The sequence below is a fragment of the Pseudophryne corroboree genome, chromosome 4 (genome assembly GCF_028390025.1).
Source record: "Pseudophryne corroboree isolate aPseCor3 chromosome 4, aPseCor3.hap2, whole genome shotgun sequence".
Lineage (NCBI taxonomy): Eukaryota > Metazoa > Chordata > Amphibia > Anura > Myobatrachidae > Pseudophryne > Pseudophryne corroboree.
The window spans coordinates 347,943,570-347,957,596 of NC_086447.1; the positions used below are offsets into that span (position 1 = coordinate 347,943,570).

At 41.8% G+C, this 14,027-nt stretch overlaps 2 protein-coding genes across 10 annotated transcripts in view; both read right to left on the minus strand.

Annotated features, from left to right (window-relative positions):
• The window catches only part of TP63 (tumor protein p63), an 875,477-nt gene that overhangs the window by 711,175 nt on the left and 150,275 nt on the right, over nt 1-14,027 (minus strand). The gene's annotated exons all lie outside the window — the stretch shown is intronic.
• On the minus strand, nt 4,123-6,566 carry LOC134911413 (uncharacterized). Its single transcript, XM_063919638.1, has 3 exons — nt 6,493-6,566; nt 6,206-6,418; nt 4,123-5,606 (listed from the first exon to the last, which is right to left on the minus strand). Exon 3 carries the CDS (start codon nt 5,530-5,532, stop codon nt 4,882-4,884), a length of 651 nt encoding a protein of 216 aa, XP_063775708.1. The 5' UTR covers nt 5,533-5,606; nt 6,206-6,418; nt 6,493-6,566; the 3' UTR covers nt 4,123-4,881.

Genomic DNA, 14,027 nt, shown 5'->3' on the forward strand with positions numbered 1-14,027 from the left:
GCGCACTGCGTACCATGCGCATGCGCATTTTTGCCTTAATCGCTCCGTTGCGAAAATCGGCAACGAGCGAACAGCTCGGAATGACCCCCTATGTGTGCTTACGATTTTGGCTTATGTGAGATTTTGACTTATGTGAGATGTCATTGTTATGTGAGATGAACTAGATAGTACACCGATCTAGCAAGGATTGACTTGCCTGCACAGTCTATCTTTTCTTGCAATGCTGACATGGCGGGACCGCACATCGGGATCGCAAGGTGACTTTCACCTTGCGATCTGCACTAACTTGTCTTGCGATTTTGACTATATAGTCAAAATCAAAAGAAATTATCTCACCGTGTGTACACACCCTAAGTCCCACGAAGCAGGGAGACTGTTGCCAGCAGTCTCCCTGAAAATAAAAAACCTAACATAAAGTCTTTTAGTGAAACTCAGTAGAGCTCCACTAGAGTGCGACCAGTCTGCCTGGGCACATTTTCTAAACTGAGGTATGGAGGAGGGGCATAGAGGGAGGAGCCAGTTCACACTCTGAAAAAGTCTTAAAGTGCCTATGGCTCCTGCGGAACCGTCTCTACCCCATGGTACTGAAGTGGACCCCAGCATCCTCTAGGACGTATGAGAAATATTGATTTGATTTAGAATTATCTTCTGTTAATTCACTTTACATCTTGTTAATTGATAGTAACATAGTAACATAGTTAATGAGGTTAAAAAGAGGCAAAAAGCCCATCGGGTTCAACCTGTATTCTGTATTAAGCAGTGCACATTATAATGCACCTGCCAAAATAATGGTTTCGTACCTATTGACAACTATATGTCGTATCACACCCATATACTTAATGTTAGTATATTAAATGCTATAGCCTTGGATACTTTTCTCAGCTAGAAAACTGTCCAATCCGTTTTTAAATGCATTTACAGAGTCCACCACTATTATCTTCTCTGGCAGGGAGTTCCAAATCCTTACTGCCCTTACGGTGAAAAACCCCTTCCTACGATTTATATGGAAATTTCTCTCCTCCAGCCTCAGTGAGTGCCCACGTGTCCTATAGACAGGGGTGTAGCAAGGGTGGCTCCAGTGGAGCGCAAGCTCCGGGCGCCAAAAAAGTTATAGGGCGCAGATGGGGCACACACTGACTCAGAGACTAGGTGGTGAACATTGTCAGGTCAGTGGTGACAGCAGGAGACACTGACCTCCAGCACATGCCGGAGCTCTGCCCACCCTCTTTATATGTCTCATTGGCCAATATTTACTAAGAATTCGAGTTTGTCCGATTTGTGTTTTTTTTTCTAAGTCCCAATCCGGGAATTCACTAAGCACCAATCTCGGCAGTGTTTGGACTATTCGTAATGGTTTGATTTGCAAAGTTCCGAAATACGAATGAATAGACCATCGGTCAAACGCGGCTGTTATTTCATACAATACGGGAATTCACTATTCATTCGTATTTGGGTGTTAGTTTCTGAGTGCTCAATTGCGGTCGTATTTTTTTGTGAATCGGTAAAAAAAGCGGCAAAAAAATAGACCTGCTTTTTTCAATCGTGTTTACATGTGTTGCAACTCAAAAATCAATCACACCTGAATTAGGATGCCTATAAAAGGATGTTAGGCCCATTTCAATACACCTACACTCAGAAATGGCAGCAGGACTGTGGGCCAGTGATCTTTTGTGTGCTGTGGGATTCCTCAGATTCAGACATCAGCCTGTAAGTACCCAGGGCCAAGAAACTGAACATGGTCAGCAGGTTGTACAGGTTCCGCGGAGGCTGCGCAGGCCTCGTTTTTTTAGGGGGCGTTTAAACTTGAACGCATTGTCCGATGATAAGGTCATACAGATGTTCCGTCTAAATCGTAACAACATTTTCCGTCTGTATGACCTTGTCAAACTGGGCCTAGACCCTGAGACAGCACGCTCTCGCTCTGTCTCAGGCCTGCACAAACTCCTGGCTGTGTTGCACTTTCTGGCTACTGGCAGCTTTCAGGCTGTGTCTGGGGATGTCATAGGAATCTCACAGCCCTCATTTTCCAGAATCTTAACACAGGTGATGTATACCTAACTACCTCTTCTGTTTTTTGTTTGTTTTACTTTCTCGGTGGCCAGTTCTGTCCTAAAATCTCATGTTTATTGTTCTTTAAAATATACACACAGGTGTTGGATGTTTTGCAGCCCCACATCGAGGCCTCAATCTGCTTCCCTACCCAGGAGTCTCAGTGGCATGCCATCAGGGTAGATTTATATGAGCTGGCTGGCATGCCCAATGTGCTTGGAGCCATAGATTGCACACACATTCAGCTGAGACTACCTAGGGGCAGGCAGCACATATATACTAATCGCCATTTCGAACACTCCACAAATGTGCAGGTGGTTTGTGATGCAAATCTCAAAATAATGAGTGTTGTTGCTGGTTACCCTGGGGGCTGCCATGACTCCTTCATCCTCAGTCAGTCATCCCTCTTTGATAAGTTTGAGGACGGACAAATGCCAGATGGATGGCTGCTGGGTATGTAATTTGATAGGTGTAGGCCTGCGTATACTTTGTCCAAATACAGGTGCAGATGTATTAACCTGTAGAAGGCATAAGGAAGTGAGAAACCAGTGATATGTGCAAGGTGATAAAGGCACCAGCCAATCAGCTCCAATATGTAAATGAACATTTAGGAACAGATTGTCTGCTGCCTTTATTACCTTGCACATATCACTGGTTTATCACTTCCTTATGCCTTCTACAGGTTAATACATCTGCCCCACAGTGTGTTACTTATGTGTTGCTGTATCTTAACATGAATCACGTTACTATATCTGTCTTTTAGGTGATGGAGGATATGGCTGTTTCTCATGGCTTCTAACTCCATTGTCCCGACCTGATACCCCTGCTGTACACAATTACAATCATGCACATAAGTCCATGCGGAATGTGATAGAAAGATGTTTTGGTGTGCTGAAATCTAAGTTTCGGTGTCTGGATAAGTCTAGTGGCCTTTTGTTGTATAGTCCCTCCAAGGTGACTCAAATTGTGTTCTGCTGCTGCTTTCTTCATAACATGTGTTTGCAACAACATCTGCCATATGTTGAGGAGGAGGAGGAGGAGGAAGAAAGCAGCCAGCAAGCAGAGGAATTAGAGACATCTGGTGATACTTGGAGTACAGATGTAGGGAGGCAGGTTAGGCAAGAGCTCATCACTCGCTATTTCTAAGGTAAGTTTGGTTTGCTTATTTCATTTGTTGTGTAATCATAAATAGATGTTTTGCCATTTTTATTGCCAAAACCATTACTCAGAATGTGTCTGTCTCTTTGACACATACAAACATACCCTCGCTTTATGCAAAACAAATGTCGCATGTGTATTGTGTGTATTTTAAAACTCAAAACAACAGATTATGAGTGGCATGCATTAAGTCTGGATAAGTGATCGTAAACTTGCAGTGCTAATTTATTACAAGCACACATAATCCATTTAGTAATTTACTTTATCATTGTGTGTAACGTCCTAATGCACAAGTTCACAAACTCGGCCCTCAGGACCACACACAGTGCATGTTTTTCACGTGACCCAGTAGAAGCACAGGTGTATGAATTACTCACAGACATATGTTAAAAGGTTCACAGGTGGAGCTAATTATGTCACTTGTGATTCTGTGAGTAGACCTGCAAAACATGCACTGTGTGGGGTCCTGATTGCCGAGTTTGAGAACCTGTGTTCCAAAAAAACACTCCTCAACATATAATATGTTAGCCTTGAGGAATACATGTGTCCCTATGTGTGATGCTCCGTCATATTTAAGGGACACAAACTTACTGTAATCAAAAATAATTTATTTCCTAATGTTTGCTGCAGTAAACTTGCTGATGTGTAAGTAAATACACAGTTTGCCACATATATACATTATTATACACATTCTTTGTTTTTTGGTAAAAAAGTTCTTATTTGTTGGTTTCTGCATCATGTGTAATAACATTCTTACTAATTTTTAACACACACAAACATGTCCCAACAATAATGACATTCATTTTGTCAATGTTTTTAAAAAAAAATCAATGCCAACATATTACAAGCTTTTTACGCAACTCAATTGTGTTCTTCTTGTAATGTTGTATAGAGAAGAAAGGTAAAATAGTTATCAATAACATTGTAATTTGGATTGTCTGCAGGATATGAGAATGATTGGAATCTAGAAAGAGTAATGATTAGAAAAAAATCAAGTGGTCTGGTTACTTCCTGCTAACATGTATGTGGCTGCCTGGCAATGATTGTGTGTGCAGAAGAGGAGAATGATTGGAATCTAGAAAGAGTAATGATTAGAAAAAAATCAAGTGGTCTGGTTACTTCCTGCTAACATGTATGTGGCTGCCTGGCAATGATTGTGTGTGCAGGAGAGGAGAATGATTGGAATCTAGAAAGAGTAATGATTAGAAAAAAATCAAGTGGTCTGGTTACTTCCTGCTAACATGTATGTGGCTGCCTGGCAATGATTGTGTGTGCAGGAGAGGAGAATGATTGGAATCTAGAAAGAGTAATGATTAGAAAAAAATCAAGTGGTCTGGTTACTTCCTGCTAACATGTATGTGGCTGCCTGGCAATGATTGTGTGTGCAGGAGAGGAGAATGATTGGAATCTAGAAAGAGTAATGATTAGAAAAAAATCAAGTGGTCTGGTTACTTCCTGCTAACATGTATGTGCGGCTCCATCAACATTTCCCTCCTCCAATACAAAAAAAATGGTAAAGAATAAATGTGCGTACAAATTTTATGTTGTTTGTACCACTTATAATTAATGATGTTGTATAAATTGTCAAGGAGCTAAGTGTTATATATATTTTGCCAAACATACACTTACTAACTATTTAGAGTAACTTATCAGAAATGTCTAATTTGTTTTTTTTCATGTTTTTTTGGGTGGCTGCTTGTCCTGCCCTTTGCCTTTAGCACTGTCATGTTGTTGTGCTCTGGTGTAGCGTCTTGGTGGTGATGAGACTGGCGTGATATTTGGAGTAGTCGTACCAGAACTGCTGCTTGTTTGCTGTTGGTGCATGGATCTGAGTGTTTCATTCAGGTTAGTGAGGGTGGCATTGAGTTCACGTGTAGCAACATTTTGATTGTCTACAATTCGGAATAAACTTTCATTAATCTTTTGATTGTTTTGAAAAATGTTCATATAACTTTGCTGTTGTCTGTGCTGTTCTTCCATTAGTCTGTGCTGTTCTTCCATTATGCGCTGTAAGTTGCCCATGACCTGTGTAATGTCTGTACGCATGAGTTCCATGGTATTGCCAATTCTGGTTGTTTGTTTATTTTGTCTACTCAGATTTCGTGATATTCTTCTGAGGTGACATGGTAGGCTTGCAAACATTTGTGTCTGCCTACGCAGGCAATCTTCATTAGTGGCCTGCTGTCTAGCCCAAATGGTCCAAAACACCTGATCAGGGCCTTGTGTTACTGGTGTTGTTGGGCTGTGTTGTGGTGGTGGTGTGCTTTGCTGTGGTGGTGTACTCACAGGTGCTGGGGGGCTCATTCCTTGGCTTAATGGCTGCATTTCTAAGATGTTTGTCTCCTCTATGTCACTGTGTTGCTGTTGTTGCGGAGGGATGCTGTTCCCAGGACTAGAAGCTGAAATGTTAAACAAATCTCTGTTAGCTATCAATATGTTTGAGAAATGTAAACAAATCACTACACATGGAACACGTCATTCACTGTTGCTTTCAAATATTCTGCCTAGCAACATCATCACTCATAACTTAAATACATACATATGCCTGTTTGTGGCAAATGTGTCTGGTTACTTAATTGTGAAAGCAAACACTTTAGTTTTATTGTAGCTCACACATACTCCACCATAAAAACACATTGGAATCCATAATGTGTTACCTTATAGCTTTGATCAAACAAACATAGTAATGTTTTTATATGTATTTTGCAATGTTACCTCAAACACACATGTGAAATTTGGAAAAACAACCTTACTTTTTTCTAAAAAAAACATGATTTTTTTTGTTGCAGCATCTTACACACAATGTGATACTGTATGGCTCAAGTGGACATACATATCTTTACTGGATGTGGACAAGGCCATTTAGCTTGGATTCCATTTCAGGTTTTACTTACTGCGGTAAGTATCTAAGTTTTTGATGTGTTTTGACTTAATGCGGTTAAGAAAAAGTTGGATTACGTTCTGAAATTGTTTACATTTATTTCAGTTTGATACTCACAATCAAGATGAGGGGAGTGTGGATGACGTCTTGGAGGTGTGTCCAAAATTTGGAGTGGGGGGACAGAACATACGGATGATAATCTTCGTGGCGGGGTAGCCTGCTGTGGTTGGCCCTGGACATACGACCTTGCTTTCCTTTTGGCCACAGGTTTTTTGTGGTGATGTCTTACAGAAGTCCCACTTCTGCTGCTCCATACTTCTTTTGATGGACCTATTAATGAAAGTGCAATTTTGTTATGGCCATTCCTTTTGCAAACATACCCTATACTACAATGGACACTTTACCTGCTTCCGCAGCATCATCATCATCATCAGATGTGATAGGAGTTACTGGCCGACGAGTAGTACTGCTTTTTTCAAACACTGTATAAAAAAAAAAAAAAAAAATTATTCATGCTATTGTTGATACATCCACCCATTATGCTTATAAACATTTATTCTTTAAGAAATGCTTGCTTTATTTTTAATAAAAACATAAGGACCGGAAACAAAAAATACAATACATAAAACAATAAACATTGTCCAATAGACATATGCACTATGGAAAAATCAACACAGGAAAACATGTACAGGACACTGACATAGGCCACAAGTAAAAAAAAACATTACCAACCAAAAACACACACATCTTCATTTTGTATTGAAAGGAAAAATATTACAAATGCAATATATAAATTGCTCTGTGATGTGGCACTCCAATCACACATTACCACTATATGAGCCAAACCAAAATGTATAAATATTTTAAAAATTACACTGCAGTGTGGTGTCACGGTACAAATACAAACTAAAAATTAACAAAGAAATAGTGGTATTTTGTTAAAAAATATTACATTATCTAATAATGACATTACACATGTAAGTGGTTTCCAAACCACTTTCCACTACTCCAGCCTCTAACATGACAACCACTGTTTTTGAAACATTGCACATGGATCACATAAATATAAAACATAGTCACAATTATTTAAAAAAAGGCCCAAAAGGAAAACATTATTGCAGGACAATTCAGAGACACACCAAGTCCAAACTACACATGCAAAATATCTTTCATAAAAACACATGACATACAATAAAGTAAGATGTTACATTGGCTTTTGTATAAAACATTAACCAAAACAATGTATTTGCTGACACACACTTGAAGATGGGAGTAATATGCAAAGTCACATGACACACATTTAAAAAAAAAAAAAATAAGGTCATAGAATGTAAATGCAAATACACATGCTCACCATTCTTCCTGGGCCTATCGGAATCCCGGACATGGGTTGCAGAGACTACTTCAGAAGGTATGACACTTCGCATGGGCTCTGCATACTCCAGATATCTTGCAATATAGGGCTGCCCACCACCGGTTTTTCGAGCCGACTTCGCCTCCTTGGCCATTTTGGACTTGACACGTTGCTTTATGTCATAGTACCGTTTGCGGCACGTGTCCTCCGTCCGCTTGACCACCCCCTCACTATTGACAGCAGCAACAACTTTCGCCCACAACACCGTCTTCCTCCGTATTGGCACCTTGGCGGACTCAGGGCAAATAGCTGCCTCTGATACTTCATCAGCTCACGCACCAAGGCCACATTTTCTGCAAAACTAAACTTTACATTCCGCCCAGTCTTAGTAGTGGTGCATGGCTGCGGAGCACTCTGACTGTCACTATCACTTGAGGCTGCTGCATCAACCTCACCCACCTCCTCCACCTCACTAACCTCACTAACACTCACCTCCTCCACCTGACCGACCTCCTCCCCCTCACTCACACCCTCCACCTCACCCACCTCTGAGTCACACATAATTGTGTGTCTAAACAGTTAACACAGAAAAAAAAAAGACAAACAACACACTCCTCCACTACCACTACACAACTCACACACACACACACACACACACACACACACACACACACACACACACACTGACAAGGGACTATAAAGAAAAATAACTTGGACTAAAAATGAGACAAAACCACAAAATACAAGACTACAAGAATGACAAGACCACTTTCAAACACAATACCACACTCAGAAATCGCTACCAACACTCCTCACCAAACCACAAATTCACCTACCTCCACAGCACAACCTCCCTCCTCCTCACCACTAACTAAACCTACGAGGTGCGGACGGTTTGGGGCGTATTTATATGGTTGCGCACAGACACTCCTACCATCTGAAACACAACCAATCACGAACGGGGATGAAAAACGAAACTGAAAGTGAAAATGTGGCGGCGGGAAAAAAAAAACCCTGCCGCGTTTAACTTAGAAAAAAAAACAGGAAAAAAAACAAAATCACGAACGCAAACGACAATGACGGCCGTAAATGTGCCCAAAAAAACCGACTGGCATCGACATCGGAAAACACGAAAAACATAAAGTCGACTGCTTCATAACTTTGCGTATATGGATTCAAAAAGTTGCATGAAAATGCACCCGATACAAAACGAGTTTAAACACTACACAAACCGACTTAAACACGAATATTAGTAAATATTGCCCATTGTCTGCTTGTAGCTGTGCAGCCAGGTTACTTTTGTCCTGCAGCCCTCACTGTTGCAGCACCTTTTTCTGCCATGGCTGCTGCAGCACCTCTCTCTGCCCCAGCTGTTGCAGCACCTCTTTCTTCCCCGGCGGCTGCAGCACCACTTTCTGCCTCAGATGCTGCAGACCTCTCCCTGCACCCCTCTCTGACCTGGCTGCTACAGAATCTCTCTCCACATTGATGCTGCAGCACCTCTGCATTAAAAGCTGTAACATAACATATATAAATGGCTCTTCTGTGGTGTAACGTGTATAAGCGACTCTACTGTGGTGTAACATGTATAAGTGGCTCTACTGTGTGACGTAATGTGTATAAGTGGCTCTACTGTGGTGTAACGTATATAGGGGGTCATTCCGAGTTGATCGCTATCTGCTGTTGTTTGCTGCGTAGCGATCAGTGAAAAAAACAGCTAATCTGCGCATGCGTATGCACCGCAATGCGCACGTGCGTCGTATGGGTACGAAATCCATTGTGGTTTTGCACTGGTTCTAGCGAAGATTCCAATTGCACAGCCGAACGCAAGGAGATTGACATAAGGAGGACGTTTATGGGTGTCAACTGACCGTTTTCTGGGAGTGTTTGGAAAAACGCAGGCATGGCCGGGCGTTTGCTGGGCGGGTATCTGACGTCATTACCGTGTCACTCGTCGCAGCAATCATTGCACAGGATAAGTAACTACAGGGCTGGTCTTGTTTTGCACAAAATGTGTTTGCAGGCGCTCTGCTGCACAGGCGCTCGCACTCCTGCAAAGCGAAAATATACTCCCCCGTGGGTGGCGACTATGCGTTTGCATGGCTGCTGAAAACTGCTAGCGAGCGATCAACTCGGAATGACCCCCATAAGCGGCTCTGCTGTGGCACAATGTGTATAAATGGCTCTTCTGTGGTGTAACGTGTATAAGAGTCTCTACTGTGTGGTGTAACGTGAATAACGGTCTCTACTGTGTGATGCAAAGTGATTAACGGTCTCTACTGTGCGGTGTAATGTGAATTGGTACTATTATGTGGTCACATCCCTTCCCCATGAATCCCCAACCCTATTTTAAACTTGGGGGGGGGGCTCAAAGGGAACTTTCGCCCCGAGCGTTACACGGTCCTGTCACCAATTTAGACTTTTTAAGTATTTTTTTATTTTCAAATATAACATGCCACCACATGTTGGGCAGGCCCCCAATTCAGTACAAAGGGGGGGGGGGGGGGCGTCAAAACATACCCTTGCTCCGGGCACCATGGCGCCTAGCGGGACCTCTGCCTATAGAGACTTCTATTAATAAACCAATCCCCTGCTAACTCTCTGTATTGACCCTTTACATATTTGAAGATATTAATAATGGTGGTCATTCCGAGTTTTTCGCTCGTTGCCGTTTTCTCGCAACGCAGTGATTAGGTGGAAAATGCGCATGCGCATGGTACGCAGCGCGCATACGCGAAGTTATTTAACACAAAACTTAGTAGATTTGCTGGTGTTCGTGCAGCGCTTTTCATTCGCACTGTTGATCGGTGAGTGATTGACAGGAAAGGGGCGTTTCAGGGAGGTAACTGGCCGTTTTCAGGGAGTGTGCTAAAAATCGCAGGTGTGCCAGGTAAAAACGCAGGAGTGGCTGGAGAAACGGGGGAGTAGCTGGCCGAACACAGGGCGTGTTTGTGATGTCAAATCAGGAACTAAACGGACTGAGGTGATCGCAGTCTAGGAGTAGGTCTGGAGCTACTCAGAAACTGCATGAATTTTTTTAGTAGCAGTTCTGCTAATCTTTCGTTCGCTATTCTGCTAAGCTAAGATACGCTACCAGAGGGAGGCGGCCTAGCGTTTGCAATGCTGCTAAAAGCAGCTAGCGAGCGAACAACTCGGAATGAGGGCCAATGTCTCCTCTTAGTCTTCTCTTTTCAAGGGAATACATATTTAATCTAGTAAGCCTTTTCTCATACTCCAATGTCTCTAACCTTTTTATCAGCTTAGTAGCTCGCCTTTGCACTCTTTCGAGTTCCCCGATATCTTTTTTATAATATGGTGCCAAAAACTGAACACAATATTCCAGGTGCGGACGTACCAATGATTTGTACAACGGCAGGATTACATCCTCATCCCTTGTTCCATACCCCGTTTTATGCATGTGAGCACTTTACTTGCCTTCTTTGCTGCATTTTGACATTGTTGACTGTTATTAAGCCTATTATCTATGAGCACCCCCAAATCTTTTTCCACTACTGTTACCCCTACATTTAGCCCATTAAGTGTGTAGGATGCAAGTTTGTTTTTAATCCCAAAGTGCATAAATTAGCATTTTTCAATATTGAACCTCATTCCCCATTTAGACGCCCAGGTTTCAAGCTTAAGTAAGTCATTCTGTAGAGACTCCACATCACTTTCTGAATTAATTACCTTACACAGTTTGGTATCATCTGCAAAGATTGAAACTGTGATACCCAGACCTATTCCTAGATCATTAATAAATATATTGAACAGTAGTGGGCCAAGTACGGACCCTTGTGGTATTCCGCTGACTACTGGTGCCCAGATGGAGAAGGTCCCGTTGACCACTACTCTTTGTATTCTGTTATCCAGCCAATTACCTATGCATGTACAAATAGAATATCCTATGCCAAGTTCCCTTAATTTGATGATCAGTCTCCTGTAAGGCACTGTATCGAAGGCTTTTGCAAAATCTAAAAAGACAACATCCACTGCATTGCCTTGGTCGAGATTATCGCTCACTTCCTCGTAGAAGCTAATTAAGTTAGTTTGACATGATCTCTCCCTTACAAACCCGTGCTGACTCTTGCTAATAATCTATTAACCTGCAGATAATCCTGTATGCTATCTCTCAAAATTCCTTCCAATATTTTACCCACTATAGAGGTTATACTAACTGGTCTATAATTCCCAGGGTGATTTTTAGATTCCTTTTTAAATAAGGGCACTACTTCCGCTATACGCCAGTCCCTCGGTACCATACCTGATCTAATTGAACTATAGAAAATCAAGTATAAGGGTTTTTCTAGCTGTGCCCTAAACTCCATAATAACTCTCGGGTGAAAACCATCTGGGCCCGGTGATTTATTAATCTTTATATTGCTTAGCCTCTCCAGGGGGTAAATTTACTAAGGTGGGAGATTTTTAGAACTGATGATGTTGCCCATGGCAACCAATCAGATTCTACTTACCATTTATCTAGCTGCTTCTAGCAGATAATAGATATAATCTGATTGGTTGCTATGGGCAACATCACCAGTTCTAAAAATCTCCCACCTTAGTAAATTTACCCCAGGACTACTTCCTCACTTAGAAAAGCATCTAGCCAAGAGTCATTACCTTCACTGTCGTTATGCACTACTATCACCTTCTGATCCTCCCTGGTGAATAAAGGATGAAAAAAACTTGTTCAGTATATCCGCTTTTATTTTGTCATTGTTTATCAAGGCCCCCAGTTCATATTTTAATGGGCCTACATTCTCCTTTTTTGTCCTTTTACTGTTTATGTAGTTATAAAACTTTTTAGAATTGTCTTTACTCTCTATAGCGATTTGCTTTTCATTAACAAGTTTAGCTGCTCTTATTACCATTTTACGCCTTTTATTGCATTCCTTGTAATACTGGAATGCCTCCTCCCCTCCAACTGATTTAAATACTTTGAAAGCACGACTTATTAGCCATTTCCTTTTTGACCTCCTTATTAAGCCACATTGGTTTGTGTTTAGTACTCCTGCGTTTATTGCCCATGGGAATGAATTTGTGAATATTGCTATCATGTAACCATTTTAAAGCATCCCACATTTCCGAAGTGTCCTTACCCTGAAATTAGACTTCCCAGTCATTGTCGCTTTGTGCCTGTCTCAGCATATTGAAGTTAGCTTTTCTAAAGTTAAATGTTTTAGTTGTTCCCTTATAATATAAGGGAACAACTGAAACATTTAACTTTAGAAAAGCTAACTTCAATATGCTGAGACAGGCACAAAACGACAATAACGAAAATAACTAGTAACAAAATCTCAGCGGGCGCCCGGCATCTCCCTTGGTTAGGTGAGCCTGGGAGGGCCGGATAAAGTGGCTTTGCGGGCCTTATATGACCTGCGCGCCTGAGGTTCCCCACCCCTGTCTTATAGCTATGTTTCTTGAAACTGATGTCGAATGTGATCATATAGTGGTCACTGTTTCCCAAGGTCTCCCCAACTGTAATGTCCGATATAATGTCTACATTATTGGTAATAACTAGGTCCAGGATATTATTACCTCTGGTTGGGTCCTCGACTAATTGAGACAAGTACTGATCTTTTAATGTGTTTGGAAACCTGCTGCTCCTAGCTTTTACATACGAATCGTTATTCCAATTTATATCAGGATATTTGAAATCCCCTATCTCTAGGATGTCCCCCATTCCCGCAGCTTTTTCAGTTTGCTGTAAAAGATGTTCCTTGTCATGTACGCTAATATCCGGTTGAAACTGCCAATGACCAGTTTTATTGCTTCAATGCCCCACTTGTGATTACAACCCATAGCGATTCCACGTTATCTCCTGTCCCCTCGTAAAAAACATCTATTATGTTTGGTTTTAGGGATGGTTTTACATAGAGACATACCCCTCCTCCCCTCTTGGTAGCCCTATCCCTCCTGAAAAGTGAATTTCCCTCCAAATTTGCAACCCAGTCGTGGGAGTCGTCCCACCATGTTTCCGTAATACCTATAATATCATATTGATTTTTTGATACAAGCCATTCCAATTCCCCCATTTTACCTGATAGGCTTCTTGCATTCGCAAGCATACATTTTAGCTTAATATTTTCCTTGCCCGTTTGTTTTAATGGTATGTTATCCTTATTTACAAGTGCCTTTCTAGAATTACTCCTACTGACTGTTATTCTCTTCGCTCCCTTAGCACCCCATCATACTTAATACAGCCTATTTTATTACTATCCCCATTTGACCTATTAGGCCTTTCTAAACCCCCCACCCTGATGAAGGTGTTCCCCCTAATGCTATGGACATCTTTTCTATATTCCGTACTGTTGAACCATAATCGTCATAAGTTAATAACTTAGGGATGCCATGGGCAATACCTTTGTCGGTAATTCCTGTGTCAATACCCCTGCAATTACCCTTGCCGGCTGAGCTTTTCCTCCCCCCTTCACCACCCCCATTTTGTTCACTACCCCCATCCTTACTGCTCTCACTGTTCTAGCTAAACCCTCGCCCTAGGCTCCTAGTTTAAAAGCTCCTCCAACCCTCTAACCATCCTGCCCCCCAGCACCACAGCCCACTCCTCATTCAGGTGCAATCCATTGC

Excerpts from the sequence above, each read along its gene's own strand:
- LOC134911413 (XM_063919638.1), bottom strand. The coding sequence starts at position 5,532 with ATGCAGCCATTAAGCCAAGGAATGAGCCCCCCAGCACCTGTGAGTACA.